Genomic DNA, 17,116 nt, shown 5'->3' with positions numbered 1-17,116 from the left:
TGAATAAAACTGGACAACCTTTTTGGCTCATATAATGAATTAATACAGTATAAGATCAGCAAGGATAAAAGACAGGTAATTATGGCATAAGAAGTAACATCAGTTTTACCTTCTTCCACTATAGGTCTTGGCACAACAAACGGAATCTCTTGAATGGGCTCAATGCGTTTATGCCCAGCACTCATAATGTTAATATGAGGCAAGCAGATAACAAGAGTTCCTGGCATGGAAGCTTGTCCGTGGTACCAACTTCTCACTGTTCCTGGAATGTCGTTTGACACAATGGTGCTCGGGGAAGGTAGACTGTCATTTGGGAAGAAGACACAGCAGGTCTCGATCTCCACCTACGAAGAAGCAATAAAAATAAATTGACAAAAAAAGAATAACCTAATATATTAAGAGGACAAATAGTGGTACAAAATTACAAAAGATTTAGGCTATGTGCGCACGTTGAGTATTTGGTTGCAGAAATTCCTGCAACTCTTGGCAGGAGAAACGCTGGGAAAAAAATGCGTATTTATGGTGCGTTTTTCTATGCATTTTTTGCATGCGTTTTTGTACAGCAATGAATGCTTTTTTGAGCTAAATAAAGATAATTAAAAAAAAGTTTTGTGATGTAATTTCTTGGTTCAACACCACCTTTTCATGCTAATGCAGTAGTAAGGCTTGGTGTCAGGAGCTGTCATTTAGGCTATGTGCACACGTTCAGGTTTTTTCGCGGTAAAAACGCTATAAAAACTCATTAAAAACGCAAACATTATGCATCCTATCATTTAGAATGCATTCTGCATGTTTTGTGCACATGATGCGTTTTTTCCCGCGGAAAAAACGCATCGTGGTGAAAAAAAGCAGCATGCCCATTAATTTTGCGGATTTTCTGAGTTTTTGCCGCTATTCTATGCATTTGGGAAAAACGCAGAAAAAACGCACCAAAAATGCGTCAAAAACGTGTGAAAAATGGTAAAAACGCATGCGGATTTCTTGCAGAAATGTCCGGTTTTTGTCAGGAAAATTTCTGCAAGAAATCCTGACATGTACACATACCCTTAGGCTATGTGCACACGTTCAGGATTTATTGCAGAAATTTCCTGAGAAAATCCTGAGATTTTCTGCAAGAAATCTGCATGCGTTTTTTTTTCGTGTTTTTACCGCTTTTTTTTGTGGATTTTTCGGACATTTCCCAATGCATTATATAGTGGGAAATCCGCAAAAAATCCGCAAAATTAATACTTCAGTACTTTTTACATATTAATTGTCCTGATATGTGCACACATTCTATTTTAATCCATTTTATATTTGTGTGACTGTTGATAATATTTAATAAAGATATATATTTCATTATACCATTGTCTGGAGCTTCATGGTTACTCCATAGTTTTGGTGGTTGGTGTTTTCTCCAATTGCCCTGTAGCGGTGGCAAGTGGGATTCATATTTGTGGAATTGATGTCGTCTTTATATTGTCAGGTGACATCAAGCCCACAAGTTAGTAATGGAGAGGTGTCTAGAAGACACTTATCCATTACTAACCCCACAGTGATAGTGTATAAAAACACAGACACCCAGAATAAAGTCCTTTATTTGAAATAATGACACACTCTTAATAATGACACTTTAATAATCTTAATTGAACCATACTCGCCGAACGCCTAATCCACCAAAGCCAACGTTTTCTGCAACAAAAATAAAATAATAAACCACAATATTCCTCACCTGTCTGCCGAGAAGATAATCCATAATGTCTCAAGACGATCCTGATCACTTTGAGAGCAGTCACATCAGTGATGTGACTGCTCTCAAAGACAGCCGGCAATACACTGACAGGAGGTAATCGCTCCCACAGTGTATAGCACTGAGCTGCCCTGAGAGTTCACAGGAGTTCATCAGCTGATCAGCTCAGGTGATCTCCTTTACGACAGCACTGCTGTGTGGGAAAGTTCTCATGCAGCGGTGCCGTAAATGAGAGCACAGGATCTGATGAACTCCAGTGAACTCTCACGGTAGCTTAGTGATACACTGCGGGAGTGATTACCGCCTGTCAGTGTATCACCGGCTGCTGGGTGGAGCAGTCATCTCCCGCTGTGACTGTTCTACACGTGAGATTGCCGTGGGACACTCAGGACTGCGTGGACTACGGTGGACAGGTGAGTATGTTGGTTTATTATTTTATATTATTTCTAGGAGACACGAGCTTCAGAGATTAGGTATTAAAGTGAGTATGATGTCCATTTAATTGAATATGTTTTTTGTTTTTTTTTAAACCGTGAGCACAGGCACTGGCAGATGAGAATATGTCTACCGTCAGCGGCACCTGCTGTCACTCTTATCACTGACAGAAGTGACCCGATGGGAGCAGTAGTCTCATTGGCCCACGCCGGCGGTTCACAGCCACAGCTGCAGGGTCATGTTCACATCTGACAGCATGATCCCGCAGCGCTCTGACTGAAGGCCTTACCGGCGGTAGCGTTACTGTCGATAAGAACTACCGTGCCGGTGTTTCCCACACTGTTACAGAGGTGACAGCATGGGCAACACCACAGGTAGATGGTAAAACGCAAAACAAAAACTGTTTCAGCACTTTACTAAAGAATTACGGTAAATTATAGAATTGTCAAATAATTATTTATTGTTCTAGCACATTATAGAAACCAACAATATGATATTTACTAGACTCTGGTTTTCTCTGGGCTGCTTATGGTAATATCTCATGTTTGATTTTAAATGTACAATACTTAAATGATAAGTAAACTTTGGAATATTTTTTAAATTTAGACGATCGAACCTTGTTGTACAGAGATTTAATATCTCTGGAAAGGTTTTCATATATAGTATTTTGCAGGTGACTCTTGTCTGTATATGACAAAGTGCATTAACCCCTTCATGACCCAGCCTATTTTGACCTTAAAGACCTGGCCGTTTTTTGCAATTCTGACCAGTGTACCTTTATGAGGTAATAACTCAGGAACACTTCAACGAATCCTAGCGGTTCTGAGATTGTTTTTTCGTGACATATTGGGCTTCATGTTAGTAGTAAATTTAGGTCAATAAATTCTGCGTTTCTTTGTGATAAAAACGGAAATTTGGCTAAAATGTTGAAAATTTTGCAATTTTCAAATTTTTATTCTGTTAAACGAGAGATATGTGACACAAAATAGTTAATAAATTACATTATCCACATGTCTACTTTACATCAGCACAATTTTGGAACCAAAATTCATTTTTGCTAGGAAGTTATAAGGGTTAAAATTTGACCAGCGATTTCTTATTTTTACAGCAAAATTTACAAAACCATTTTTTTTAGGGACCACCTCACATTTGAAGTCAGTTTGAGGGGTCTATATGGCTGAAAATACCCAAAAGTGACACCATTCTAAAAAATGCACCCCTCAAGGTGCTCAAAACCACATTCAAGAAGTTTATTAACCCTTCAGGTATTTCACAGCAGCAGAAGCAACATGGAAGGAAAAAATGAACATTTAACTTTTTAGTCACAAAAATGATGTTTTAGCAACAATTTTTTTTATTTTCCCATGGGTAAAAAGAGAAACTGGACACCAAAAGCTATTTTACAATTTGTCCTGAGTACACAGATACCTCATATGTGGTCACAAACCACTGTTTGTGCACACGGCAGGGCTCGGAAGGGAAGGCACGCCATTTGACTCCATGTAGCGTTTGGAGGGCCCCTGTGTGCCTAAACATTGGAGCTTCCCACATGTGACCCCATTTTGGAAACTAGACCCCCCAAGGAACTTTTAGCCTCAATTTGTTCATTTCCACATGGGCAACAGGATAAAATGGATCCTAAAATGTATTGGGCAATTTCTCCTGAGAACACTGATACCTCACATGTGGGGGTAAACCACTGTTTGGGCACACGGTAGGGCTCAGAAGGGAAGGAGCGCCATTTGACTTTTTGAATGAAAAATTAGCTCCAATCATTTACTGACACCATGTCGCGTTTGGAGAGCTCCTGTGTGCCTAAACATTGAAGCTTCCCCACATGTGACCCCATTTTGGAAACTAGACCTCCCAAGGAACTAATCTAGATGTGTGGTGACCACTTTAAACCCTCAAGTTCTTCACAGAAGTTTAAACGCAGAGCCGTGAAAATAAAAAATCATTTTTCTTTCCTCAAAAATTATTTTTTAGCCCACAATTTTTTATTTTCACATGAGTAACAGGAGAAATTGGACCCGAAAAGTTGTTGTCCAGTGTGTCCTGAGTACGCTGATACACGTCGGGGCTTGGAAGAGAAGTAGTGACTTTTGAAATGCAGACTTTGATGGAATGGTCTGCGGGCGTCACGTTGCGTTTTCAGAGCCCCTGATGTGCCTAAACAGTAGAAACCCCCCACAAGTGACCCCTCTGTGGAAACTAGACCCCCCAAGGAACTTATCTAGATATGTGGTGAGCACTTTGAACCCCCAAGTGCTTCACAGAAGTTTTCAACGCACAGCCGTGAAAATAAAAAATCATGTTTCTTTTCTCAAAAATGATGTTTTAACAAGCAATTTTTTTTCACAAGGGTAACAGGAGAAATTGGACCCCAATAATTGTTGCCCAGTTTGTCCTGAGTATGCTGGTACCCCATATGTGGGGGTAAACCACTGTTTTGGTGCACGTCAGGGCTCGGAAGGGAGGGAGCACCATTTGACTTTTTGAATGCAAGATTGACTGGAATCAATGGGGGCGCCATGTTGCGTTTGGAGACCCCTGATGTGCCTAAACACTTGAAACCCCTCAATTCTAACTCCAACACTAACCCCAACACACTCCTAACCCTAATCCCAACTCTAGCCATAACCCTAATCACAACCCTAACCCCAACACACCCCTAACCACAACCCTAACCCCAACACACCCCTAACCCTAACCACAGCCTAATCTTAACCCTATTTCCAACCCTAACCCTAAGGCTATGTGCCCACGTTGCGGATTCGTGTGAGATTTTTCTGCACCATTTTTGAAAAATCCGCAGGTAAAAGGCACTGCATTTTACCTGCGGATTTACCGGGGATTTCCAGTGTTTTTTGTGCGGATTTCACCTGTGGATTCCTATTGAGGAACAGGTGTAAAACGCTGCGGAATCCGCACAAAGAATTGACATGCTGTGGAAAATACAACACAGCGTTTCCGCGTGGTATTTTCCGCACAATGGGCACAGCGGATTTGGTTTTCCATAGGTTTACATGGTACTGTAAACCTGATGGAAAACTGCTACGAATCCGCAGCAGCCAATCCGCTGCGGATCCACAGCCAAATCTGCACCGTGTGCACGAAGCCTAATTCTAACCCTAACCCTAGTTCTAACCCTAATTCTAGCCCTAACCCAAACCCTAACCCTAAGGCCAGGTTCACATTGCGCTAGCAGCAGCCCGTTCAGCACATGGGCTGCTGCTAGCGCAAGTGCCGAAATTTGCATCACGCTAGCGCAGATAGAGCATCTGCTAGCTCTATCTGCGCTAGCAGTGATGGACCCGGAAACGCTGCAGCCCGCGTCTCCGGGTCCGTCACTCAATGACGGCACATCCCTAGCGTACACCCATTGTGGGCGTGCGCTAGTGATGCGTCTGACATTGCTGTCAATGGCGGCCGAAACGGACTACGTTACACCGCGTTTATGCCGTGGTGTAACGTAGTCCGTCTAACGGACTGCTTAGACGCAGTGTGAACTAACCCTAACCCTAGTGGGACAAAGATAAAAAAATTTCTTTATTTTATTTTTGTCCCTACCTATGGGGGTGATAAAGGGGGGGTTTATTTATTATTTTTTAAATTTTGATCACTGTGATAGAACCTATTACAGCGATCAAAATGCACTTGTAACGAATCTGCCGGCTGGCAGATTCCTCGGGTGCACTGCGCATGCGCCCGCCATTTTCCAAGATGGCGGCGCCCATGCAGCAGCCGGATGGACACCGGGAGGCACACGGGAGGTCGGTAAGTATGATGGGGGGGATCGGACAGCGGATCGGATGCTATTGCAGCATCGGCCATGGCTGGATTGTAATATTTCACCAATTTTCATTGGTGAAATATTACTATCGCTCTGATTGAAAGTGAAACGTCAGTTTCAACAGCCAATAAGAGCGATCGTAGCCACGGGGGGGAGGGGGGGGGAGGGGGAGGGGGAGTGAAGCCACCCCCCCTGGGCTAAAGTACAACTCCTCCTGTCCCTGCAGGCCGGGTGAAATTACAGATAACCCTTTCACCCGGCCTGCAGGAGCCCAATCCGGCCATGACGCATATGCTGCATCACAGGTCGGAATGGCACAGGTTTTCATGACGCATACGCTGCGTCAAAGGTCGGGAAGGGGTTAACTAACTTAGTTTACTGGGTCTAGAAGCTGTGATATAATCACAGATTTCTCTGTTACAGATCTAGGAGTGCTCTAAATGCTGAGCCCTGTATAACCCTGCCCACACCACTGATTGGCAGCTTTCTGTGTACACTGTATAATGGTAGAAAGCTGCTAATCGGTGGTTGGACAAAGAGGCATAAAACACCAAGTCTCTTGCAGATAAAACACTGATTTTATTTAAAATGTAAAATACAGCCAACTAAGTGACATCAATGGAATTAGGGTCTCTTTCCCTATATCATGCTGCTCTCAAATAGGAAAAAACGGCTGACAGATTCCCTTTAATGGTTTATTTCTATACTTTAGACAGTTTTGTCATTAGTCATTGCTATAGCTTGCTGTTTGTACTTTAACTGTTCCACTTTCATAGAGTCTTTTAGAATTAAATCACATGTATATTGATTATTTTGTATTTCTCTTAAGTATTTTTTTCATACTTGCAGAACTCTTTGACTGCACACAGACACTGTATAACTGTATAACAAAATAACTTAGAAACCTAATTACAATTTTTATTTTATAATCAATATTTTACTTATTTTGCTCTTTAATACATTGGCCAAAAATGAAGTATCTGATAGCCAGGGATGGAACAGGTTGCCAGATCAATACTCCATGCTCAAATAGCAACAAGGTTTTGCAGAACAGTCCTAAGGATAATGTGTAGTATAAAGAACAAAGGATCTGGGTGAGTAAAGCCAGTGGATAAAGAATATTACTATTTCCTAGTTTCACAAAAAAAAAGGAAAAAAAAAACATTCATTGGAATCAACTCAAATGCTGCATATAAAAAGATGTTTTAATATGTTTTTATTTCATGTTCCTAACCATGAACAGTCGGACATGTCTGTTCTGCAAACCAGATCCAGAAGTAACAGCCATATGCGCGTAATGAAAAAATCTATCTACCTTTCCACAAGTTCTCACAAGAAAATATGACTGCTCTTGAAAATGTGTTGGCACATCAGGTGACAAAATCCTCTTTTGTTTGCAGTTCATTAGAGCTAGATCAGGCTGATCCCGGCTACTGCAATCTACACGCTAGTAAACCGGGCACTGCTGCCTATGTCCTAGTTTCTAAATGGAAGCAATGAAACTGGTGGATACATGCTACGTTTTTGTTACACAGAAAGACATGTCTTTATTTTTTTTTTTTAACTTGCCCCTAAATATGGCTGGACGTATATTTTGAGATGTTAAAGAAACGTGTTTATGTGTTTGTATATACAGTGGCATGTAAAAGTTTGGGCACCCCTGGTCAAAATGACTGTTCTTGTCAACGGTTAAGCAAGTTCAAGATGAGATTTTCTCTAAAAGGTCTAAAGTTAAACATGACACATTTCCTTTATATTTTTGCCAAAAATATATATATATGTATTTAATCTTTTACATTTTAAAATGAACAAAAACGCAAAATGGGTTGATGCAAACGTTTGGGCACCCTTCATGCTTAGTACCTAGTAGTTTTGCAAGTATCACAGCTTGTAAACACTTTTTGCAGACAGACAAGAGTCTTTCAATTCTTGTTTGAGGGATTTTCTTCCATTCTTCCAAGGAAAAGTCTTCTAGATCTGTGAGATTCCTGGGTCATCTTGGATGCACTGCTATTTGTAGGTCTAGCCACAGATGTTCAATGATGATCAGATCAGAGTGCCATTGTGAAAACATCAGCTTGTGCCTTTTGAGGTAGTCTATTGTTGATTTTGACATGTGTTTAGGATCATTATCCATTTGCAGAAGCCATCCTCTTTTCAACTTCAGTTTTTTCCAGATCGTCTTATGTTTGCATCAAGAATTTGTTGAAATTTCATTGAATCCATTCTTCCCTCTACCCGTGAAATGTTCCCCGTGCTATTGGCTACAACACAACCCCGAAGCATGAATGACCCACCCCATGTTTAATGGTTGGTGAGATGTTCTTTAACTGAAATTCTGTGCACTTTATTCGCAACACATAACTTTAATTATTGTGGCCAAAGAGTTCTATTTTAACCTCATCGGTTCACAGGACTTGTTTCCAAAATGCATCAGGCTGGTTTAGATGTTCTTTTGCATACTTCTGATGCTGAATTTTATGGTGAGGACACAGGAGAGGTTTTCTTCTGATGAGTTCCATGAAGGCCATGTTTGTGCAGGTGTTTCTGAACAGTAGACCACAACTCTAGAGTCTGTTAAATCTTTCTGAAGGTCTTTTGCAGCCAAGCGGGGGTTCTGATTTGCCTCTCTAGCAATCCTAAAAGCAGAACTCACTGACATTACGCTTGGTTCTCCAGACCTTATCTTGACCTCCGCTGTTGCTATTAACTGCCATTTCTTAATTATATTTTGAATTCAGGAAAGGGCAACTTGAGAACGCTTTGCTATCTTCTTGTAGCTTTCTCTCGCTTTTTGAGCCTCTGCCATTTTCATTTTCAGAATGCTAGGCAGGTGCTTAGAAGAACCTATGGCTGCTGTTTGTTTAAGCACAAGGCCAGAGGTTGGATTTTTATAAACCTGGTAAATTTGCATCTCCTGGTCATTCCGAACGATGACAGTGAACAAGTCATAACCATAACAGGCTAATTAAAGGTCTGAAACCTTGGACAAAGCTATCTGAAAACATAAATCTGCAAGGAGTCCCAAACTTTTGCATTGGCCCATTTTCAGTTTTACAATTTTTAAAATGTAAAAAAAGTGACAATATACCTTTTTTCTGCATAAAATACACAGAAAATCTGTCATCTATAACTTCAGCCCTTTTAGAGATCACTTCACCTTCAACTTGGTTAACTGTTCACAATAACAGTAATTTTGAAACAAGGGTGCCAAAACTTTTACATACCACTGTAGATACACATATACAGTGGGGCAAAAAAGTATTTAGTCAGTCAGCAATAGTGCAAGTTCCACCACTTAAAAAGATGAGAGGTGTCTGTAATTTACATCATAGGTAGACCTCAACTATGGGAGACAAACTGAGAAAAAAAAATCCAGAAAATCACATTGTCTGTTTTTTTAACAATTTATTTGCATATTATGGTGGAAAATAAGTATTTGGTCAGAAACAAACAATCAAGATTTCTGGCTCTCACAGACCTGTAACTTCTTCTTTAAGAGTCTCCTCTTTCCTCCACTCATTACCTGTAGTAATGGCACCTGTTTAAACTTGTTATCAGTATAAAAAGACACCTGTGCACACCCTCAAACAGTCTGACTCCAAACTCCACTATGGTGAAGACCAAAGAGCTGTCAAAGGACACCAGAAACAAAATTGTAGCCCTGCACCAGGCTGGGAAGACTGAATCTGCAATAGCCAACCAGCTTGGAGTGAAGAAATCAACAGTGGGAGCAATAATTAGAAAATGGAAGACATACAAGACCACTGATAATCTCCCTCGATCTGGGGCTCCACGCAAAATCCCACCCCGTGGGGTCAGAATGATCACAAGAACGGTGAGCAAAAATCCCAGAACTATGCGGGGGGACCTAGTGAATGAACTGCAGAGAGCTGGGACCAATGTAACAAGGCCTACCATAAAGTAACACACTACGCCACCATGGACTCAGATCCTGCAGTGCCAGACGTGTCCCACTGCTTAAGCCAGTACATGTCCGGGCCCGTCTGAAGTTTGCTAGAGAGCATTTGGATGATCCAGAGGAGTTTTGGGAGAATGTCCTATGGTCTGATGAAACCAAACTGGACCTGTTTGGTAGAAACACAACTTGTCGTGTTTGGAGGAAAAAGAATACTGAGTTGCATCCATCAAACACCATACCTACTGTAAAGCATGGTGGTGGAAACATCATGCTTTGGGGCTGTTTCTCTGCAAAGTGGCTAGGACGACTGATCCGGGTACATGAAAGAATGAATGGGGCCATGTATCGTGAGATTTTGAGTGCAAACCTCCTTCCATCAGCAAGGGCATTGAAGATGAAACGTGGCTGGGTCTTTCAACCTGACAATGATCCAAAGCACACTGCCAGGGCAACGAAGGAGTGGCTTCGTAAGAAGCATTGCAAGGTCCTGGAGTGGCCTAGCCAGTCTCCAGATCTCAACCCTATAGAAAACCTTTGGAGGGAGTTGAAAGTCCGTGTTGCCAAGCGAAAAGCCAAAAACATCACTGCTCTAGAGGAGATCTGCATGGAGGAATGGGCCAACATACCAACAACAGTGTGTGGCAACCTTGTGAAGACTTACAGAAAACGTTTGACCTCTGTCATTGCCAACAAAGGATATATTACAAAGTATTGAGATGAAATTTTGTTTCTGACCAAATACTTATTTTCCACCATAATATGCAAATAAAATGTTAAAAAAACAGACAATGTGATTTTCTGGATTTTTTTTTCTCAGTTTGTCTCCCATAGTTGAGGTCTACCTATGATGTAAATTACAGACACCTCATCTTTTTAAGTGGTGGAAATTGCACTATTGCTGACTGACTAAATACTTTTTTGCCCCACTGTATGTAAACCTCCATTGGAGGTCATCCATCTGCCATTTGTCACCCATAGATTTGAATGTTAAAAATTAATAACTACTTAAGTGTAGCATACTTTTTTTTTTTACTGCATGTGGCGAGTCGTTTCTCTCCCTAAACATGCATACACGAGAGACCCATCACTCCCAGGCAGAAAGTAGGGAGAAGCCGCCGGCTTTTAAACTATGTTTTTCTCCTAAAGGCTACAACTAGTGATGAGTGAGTGTGCTTGGATAAAGTGTTATCCAGGCACAATACTGTTCTAATCGAGTAATTTCGGTGGGCTCGAAAAAAATGCCCGAGTTGCCATGGCAGCTTGTCTCACGGCTGTTGGACAGCCGCAACACATGCAGGGATTGCCTGCCTGTTAGCCAATTTCTGCATGTGTGGTGGCTGTATAAGGCTGGTTTCACATTTGCGGTTGTGTCCGCAGCGTTTATGCCGCAATTTTCCGCATGTGTCGTGCATTTCTACCTTTAACCTTAGGGACGCAGGTGCCTGCGATTGGATGCGTTTTGCCCGGTTTGACGACGCATGCGTCATTTCGTTGTTTGCGGCTTTGCGCGGTAAACGCTACATGTTATTTCAGGGGCGTGAATTTGCCGCCTCGAAACGTATGCGGTTGTTAGCGGAAGGAATGCGGCGAAAAAACGCATTACAGTCTATGAGAACGCATGTGTTCGCAAGCACATGCGTTTGTAAACGCATGCGTTTTACCACAGGAAGACATGTCTAGACACTGATTAGCCACCCTCCACATACAAACTGATAAAAGGAGGGAGTGGGAATTTGCAGTCCACAACTCTGCGGACTGGAAGAAGCTCTGAGACTGGAAAGAACCTGTGAGGAATCTCCACTTTGAAAAATGTGAGTATCAAAGCCAATGTCTGTATTATATTTTTCTCTCTCTATATGTCCTAATAATTTCTGTCTCTTTTTTTCTTGCTGCATGCATCACAATGTCGTTGTCTTCTTCTGAGCATCTTGGGCCTAAACAAGGTGGAAATGACAGACAAGTGAGTACTCACCTCTTCATATTGCTAAGTATTCTCTGTCACATCTACACAAATGACAATTTTTTTTTTCTTTTTCATAACTATTCTTCAACTGCGGCAAAGGCGGAGCAGCGTGGACATGGTCGTGTGGCAAGGCGGCGTGTAAGTATACCTGACTGATTGTCCTCTGTTTAATGTATACTGACTTTACTATTCTTGACTGTTCATTTCTCTACTTTGCTCTTTCTTTATATTCTTGCCTGTTTTCTGTCTCTATTGTTTTCTTTCTGTTCCTTACGTTAATGTCTCCAACATTAATGTATTTTTTCATTTTCTAGGTTCTAGAACGGGATGAAGACATCATTGATAACGATATCCTCATCTCCATGGTCCATGAGTGAGTCCCGTTACGGGACACCAGAGTTCCGCAGCACTCGGACAACGTCACGATCCGGTGGCTATGGAATGAGGTGGCCCAAGAAATGTGGGATGGCTGGGACAACGCCCTGGCTCGGGTCCGCAAGGCATTTCGTAAGTATTGCAATGCGGTGTGATGCATAGAATGTAAGTCCACAAGGACAGGGTCCTCTCCCCTCTGTACCAGTCTGTCACTGTAAACTTGTTTACTGTAACCGATATCTATAACCCTGTATGTAACCTATTTCTCATGTACAGCAGCATGGAATTAATGGCGCTATATAAATAAATAATAATAATAATAATAAAAATACAGCAGTAACCTTGGCCGGGATCACACAACTGTGTGTGATGATAGAAACTCCAGAGAGTTTCTATCATCACACACAGTTGCGTGATCCCGGCCAAAAGTGCATTGTCTAACCATTATTTTTATTTTCCAACAGTGCTCAAAGTCAGAACACGTTGGCGTTCAATGAAGGATCGTTTCAACAAAGACCTTCGTCAAGAGAGCCAGGTTCCCAGTGGTTCTGGAGCAAGGATCAGAAAATATAAGCATCACCGCATGCTGGCATTTCTTAGACAGGCCCAGAGAACGTAAGTATTTTTGTGTTACATTGGATTGTGTTGTATTGCCTAATCTGTATTTTTCAATTTCACAGGAGTTGGCGCTTTTACTATTATAAATGTTTTGTACTAATGTTTTTTTTGTTCACAGCACCAGGACTCTTGACCCTGGTTCTGGAGCGGTCCTTCATCAAACAGCCACGGTGCGGTCCCAGCTATCCAGCAGCGCAGCAGCAAGTGGGCCTGCAACACAGACTGGAGACCAGGAAGCTGGTTCATAGGTGTTCCCCTGTACCAGTCATCTGCCTCTTTTTTTTGGGCTCTTCCCGGCAGCGGCAGAGGGCCTCGGACAGGTCACTCATGCCCGAGTTTTTGCACTTGAGCTCGACCTTTCATGGTGGACTCAAGGCAATGGGAGACAGACTGGATCGTGGCTTAAACCATATGAATACACTTATCCAGGATGTCACCAGAAGCCTTGATCAAGTGAAAGCCGACCTCCAGAGGCCAGCACATAATTTTTTTCAATCAAATTGAACAGGGCATTTCGAAAGACCTTACTTCTGATCTCCAGCTTAGTGTCATGCAGGCCTGCAATGCTGCTTACGTGCAGCCTATGCAGCAAACTCAGTATTTTCAGCAACCAGTGGTAGCATTTCCACCTGTGCCAACACTGTCATGTTTGACCTCAATGCCGAGCTCTGCTGTATACCACTACAAGGCCACCACCATTCCAAGCACTGCCAGACACCACTACAGCACCACCACGCCAAGTGCTGTTGGACAGCCCACCGCCACCACCATGCTAACTGCTTCTCCTGCTTGGACATCCTCCACTGCCACAACCATACAGCAGCAGCACCAGGATCAGGACAGGTTGGCTACCATCACCAGGTCCCAGCTGCAGCAGCACCTGGACCCTGGCATGCTTTTCACCACCAGCATGCAGCAGCAGCAGCACCTGAACCCTGGAATGGCCTTAACCACCACCGGGATGCAGCAGCAGCTGGACCCTGGCATGGCCTTCCCCACCACCACCATGCAGCAGCACACGGACCATGATAGGTCGGACACCATGACCGGGCCACAAGAAATGAGCCCACAGAGGCTCCCCAGACCGCAGCGCCGATCCCAAAAAGGGAAAAAGAAAAAGATGCGGACTATCGCTATCCCTCCCCCCTCACCTCCCAATGTGTCTGTGATGTCAGGTTTGTCTCGTCCTTCCAGTGTGTCTCTGCCTTCCCATGCCTCTAGCACCATCCTAGAACTCCCTGACCCGACTAGTTTAATTGCCCCTGCAACCCCTGCGTCGTCTTCAATCAGCCAGGCCTCACAGCTACACACCCCCCAGTTCTGTCACTCTACGCCAAGCCGGCGCAGTTAATTTTTTTTGTTTATATAAATGTTAATAGTTTTTTGCCCCCAATACGGTTTGGATATTTGTGTATTTTGCCATCGGCAACACACACCGTGCGCCAAATAAACATACTGAGCCGTACACTTTGGTTTTTTTGCCACCTCATAGCTCCAGGAGTTATTAAGTAGAACACTGCAGCTTTGTGTGTTTGGTATGGAGCTATGAGTTGTCAAAAACTAATATTACTTGTATTTTCTCCATAATCTCTTCAGTCTGCATAATCTATGTGACGCAGACTGAAGAGACAATGGCTGTAATACAAAGCAGATCTATACTCAACAGGTTATGTGTCATAAATTGTGAATTCATGATGCACAAAACTCTGCGTCTTGAACTCGTTATTTATGATACCTGACCTGGTGAGTAGAGAACTGCCTTGTATAACCTCCATTTTCTCTTCAGTCTACATAATCTATTTCACACAAACTGAAGTGACGATGGAGGTCATACAAAGCATATCTATACTCACCTGGACAGGTGTCAGAAATAGTGAATTCATGAGGCTGGGTTTTGTGCATCGAGAAGTCATTGTTTCTCACACAAACTGGTGAGTATAGATCTGCTTTGTATTATACCTCCATTGTCTCTTCAGTCTGCGTCCAATGGATACTGCAGAAGAGATTTAGGATGTAATGATGTCAACTACCTTACCACTAACAACATAAGTGGTTTTTAGAGGAAAGACATAGGAGACTCGGTACAGGTATCAAAACACGTTGTTTATTAACAAAAAAAATATTAGAACATTTAAAACATAACTGGTACAGACCCACACCCAACAGAACATTTTACACAATATTATCTTGCTATGGCACACGTCCGATGTCAGAAACAAAATAGGCAGCAAATTGGTCCCCCATGTAGGCAACTTCAACAGTTGACCGCAGAGGATTATGTTGGTAATCGAGCAATGGGTTTGCAACTGGTTCATCCAGTTCAATGTTGGGTCGCTCCTTAGCCATTATGTAATTGTGGAGAACCACATAGGTTTTGACAACCTCATCGACTGTTTCAATTTTTAATTAATGTTTGTCCCAAAAATGCACCATTTTGAGACAAGAATCCCAAAGGTACACTCAACTGTTCCTCGGGCCCTGGTCAGTCTGTAGTTATAAATCCTTTTAGTGTGGTTCAAGTGCTGACTGGAATATAGCTTCAGTAGGTTTTCACACATCTGAAAGGTCCCTGTTAGGTTTGCTAATGACAGGTGTTATGAAGGCAATCCAGAAACACAGTGTGCTAGCGATCAGAGCGCACACAGTGATCTGACAAATACCCAAAAATACAAGAACGAGCTCTGAGACGTGGAAACTCTGTAGACTGCACACCTGATCCTATCCTAAACACAACTAAAAGCGACTGTGGATTGCGCCTAACAACTACCTAGGCAACTCGGCACAGCCTAAGAAACTAGCTAGCCTGAAGATAGAAAAATAGGCCTGACTTGCCCCAGAGAAATTCCCCAAAGGAAAAGGCAGCCCCCCACATATAATGACTGTGAGTAAGATGAAAAGACAAAACGTAGGGATGAAATAGATTCAGCAAAGTGGGGCCCGATATTCTAGGACAGAGCGAGGACAGTAAAGCGAACTTTGCAGTCTACAAAAAACCCTAAAGCAAAACCACGCAAAGGGGGCAAAAAAAACCCACCGTGCCGAACTAACGGCACGGCGGTACACCCTTTGCGTCTCAGAGCTTCCAGCAAAACAAAAGACAAGCTGGACAGAAAAAAAGCAACAAAAAAGCAAAAAGCACTTAGCTATACAGAGCAGCAGGTCACAGGAACAAACAGGAGAAGCTCAGATCCAACACTGAAACATTGACAAGGAGCAAGGATAGCAGCATCAGGCGGAGTTAAGTAATGAAGCAGTTAACGAGCTCACCAGAACACCTGAGGGAAGAAGCTCAGAAGCTGCATTACCACTTGTGACCACAGGAGTGAATTCAGCCACAGAATTCACAACAGTACCCCCCCCCTTGAGGAGGGGTCACCGAACCCTCACCAGAGCCCCCAGGCCGACCAGGATGAGCCGCATGGAAGGCACGAACAAGATCGGAAGCATGAACATCAGAGGCAAAAACCCAGGAATTATCTTCCTGAGCATAACCCTTCCATTTAACCAGATACTGGAGTTTCCGTCTAGAAACACGAGAATCCAAAATCTTCTCCACAATATACTCCAATTCCCCCTCCACCAAAACCGGGGCAGGAGGCTCAACAGATGGAACCATAGGTGCCACGTATCTCCGCAACAACGACCTATGGAATACATTATGTATGGAAAAGGAGTCTGGGAGGGTCAAACGAAAAGACACAGGATTGAGAACCTCAGAAATCCTATACGGACCAATAAAACGAGGTTTAAATTTAGGAGAGGAAACCTTCATAGGAATATGACGAGAAGATAACCAAACCAGATCCCCAACACGAAGTCGGGGACCCACACGGCGTCTGCGATTAGCGAAAAGTTGAGCTTTCTCCTGGGACAAGATCAAATTGTCCACTACCTGAGTCCAGATCTGCTGCAACCTATCCACCACAGAATCCACACCAGGACAGTCCGAAGACTCAACCTGTCCTGAAGAGAAACGAGGATGGAACCCAGAATTGCAAAAAAATGGAGAAACCAAGGTAGCCGAGCTGGCCCGATTATTAAGGGCGAACTCAGCCCACGGCAAAAAGGACACCCAATCATCCTGGTCTGCAGAAACAAAACATCTCAGATATGTTTCCAAGGTCTGATTGGTTCGTTCGGTCTGGCCATTAGTCTGAGGATGGAAAGCCGAGGAAAAGGATAGGTCAATGCCCATCCTACCACAAAAGGCTCACCAAAACCTTGAAACAAACTGGGAACCTCTGTCAGAAACAATATTCTCAGGAATGCCATGCAACCGAA

General features: G+C 42.9%; 1 protein-coding gene across 1 annotated transcript in view; it reads right to left on the bottom strand.

Moving 5' to 3' along the window:
• VPS13B (vacuolar protein sorting 13 homolog B) overlaps nucleotides 1-17,116 on the bottom strand; it is a 1,386,889-nt gene that overhangs the window by 659,327 nt on the left and 710,446 nt on the right. Inside the window, exon 23 of the mRNA XM_069731647.1 lies at nucleotides 110-344. Within this exon, the coding sequence (XP_069587748.1) occupies nucleotides 110-344 (235 nt within the window). The remainder of the gene's footprint in view (nucleotides 1-109; nucleotides 345-17,116) is intronic.

Source organism: Ranitomeya imitator, chromosome 6 (genome assembly GCF_032444005.1).
Source record: "Ranitomeya imitator isolate aRanImi1 chromosome 6, aRanImi1.pri, whole genome shotgun sequence".
NCBI classification, from domain to species: domain Eukaryota; kingdom Metazoa; phylum Chordata; class Amphibia; order Anura; family Dendrobatidae; genus Ranitomeya; species Ranitomeya imitator.
This window is presented reverse-complemented; position numbering and strand designations above follow the sequence as displayed.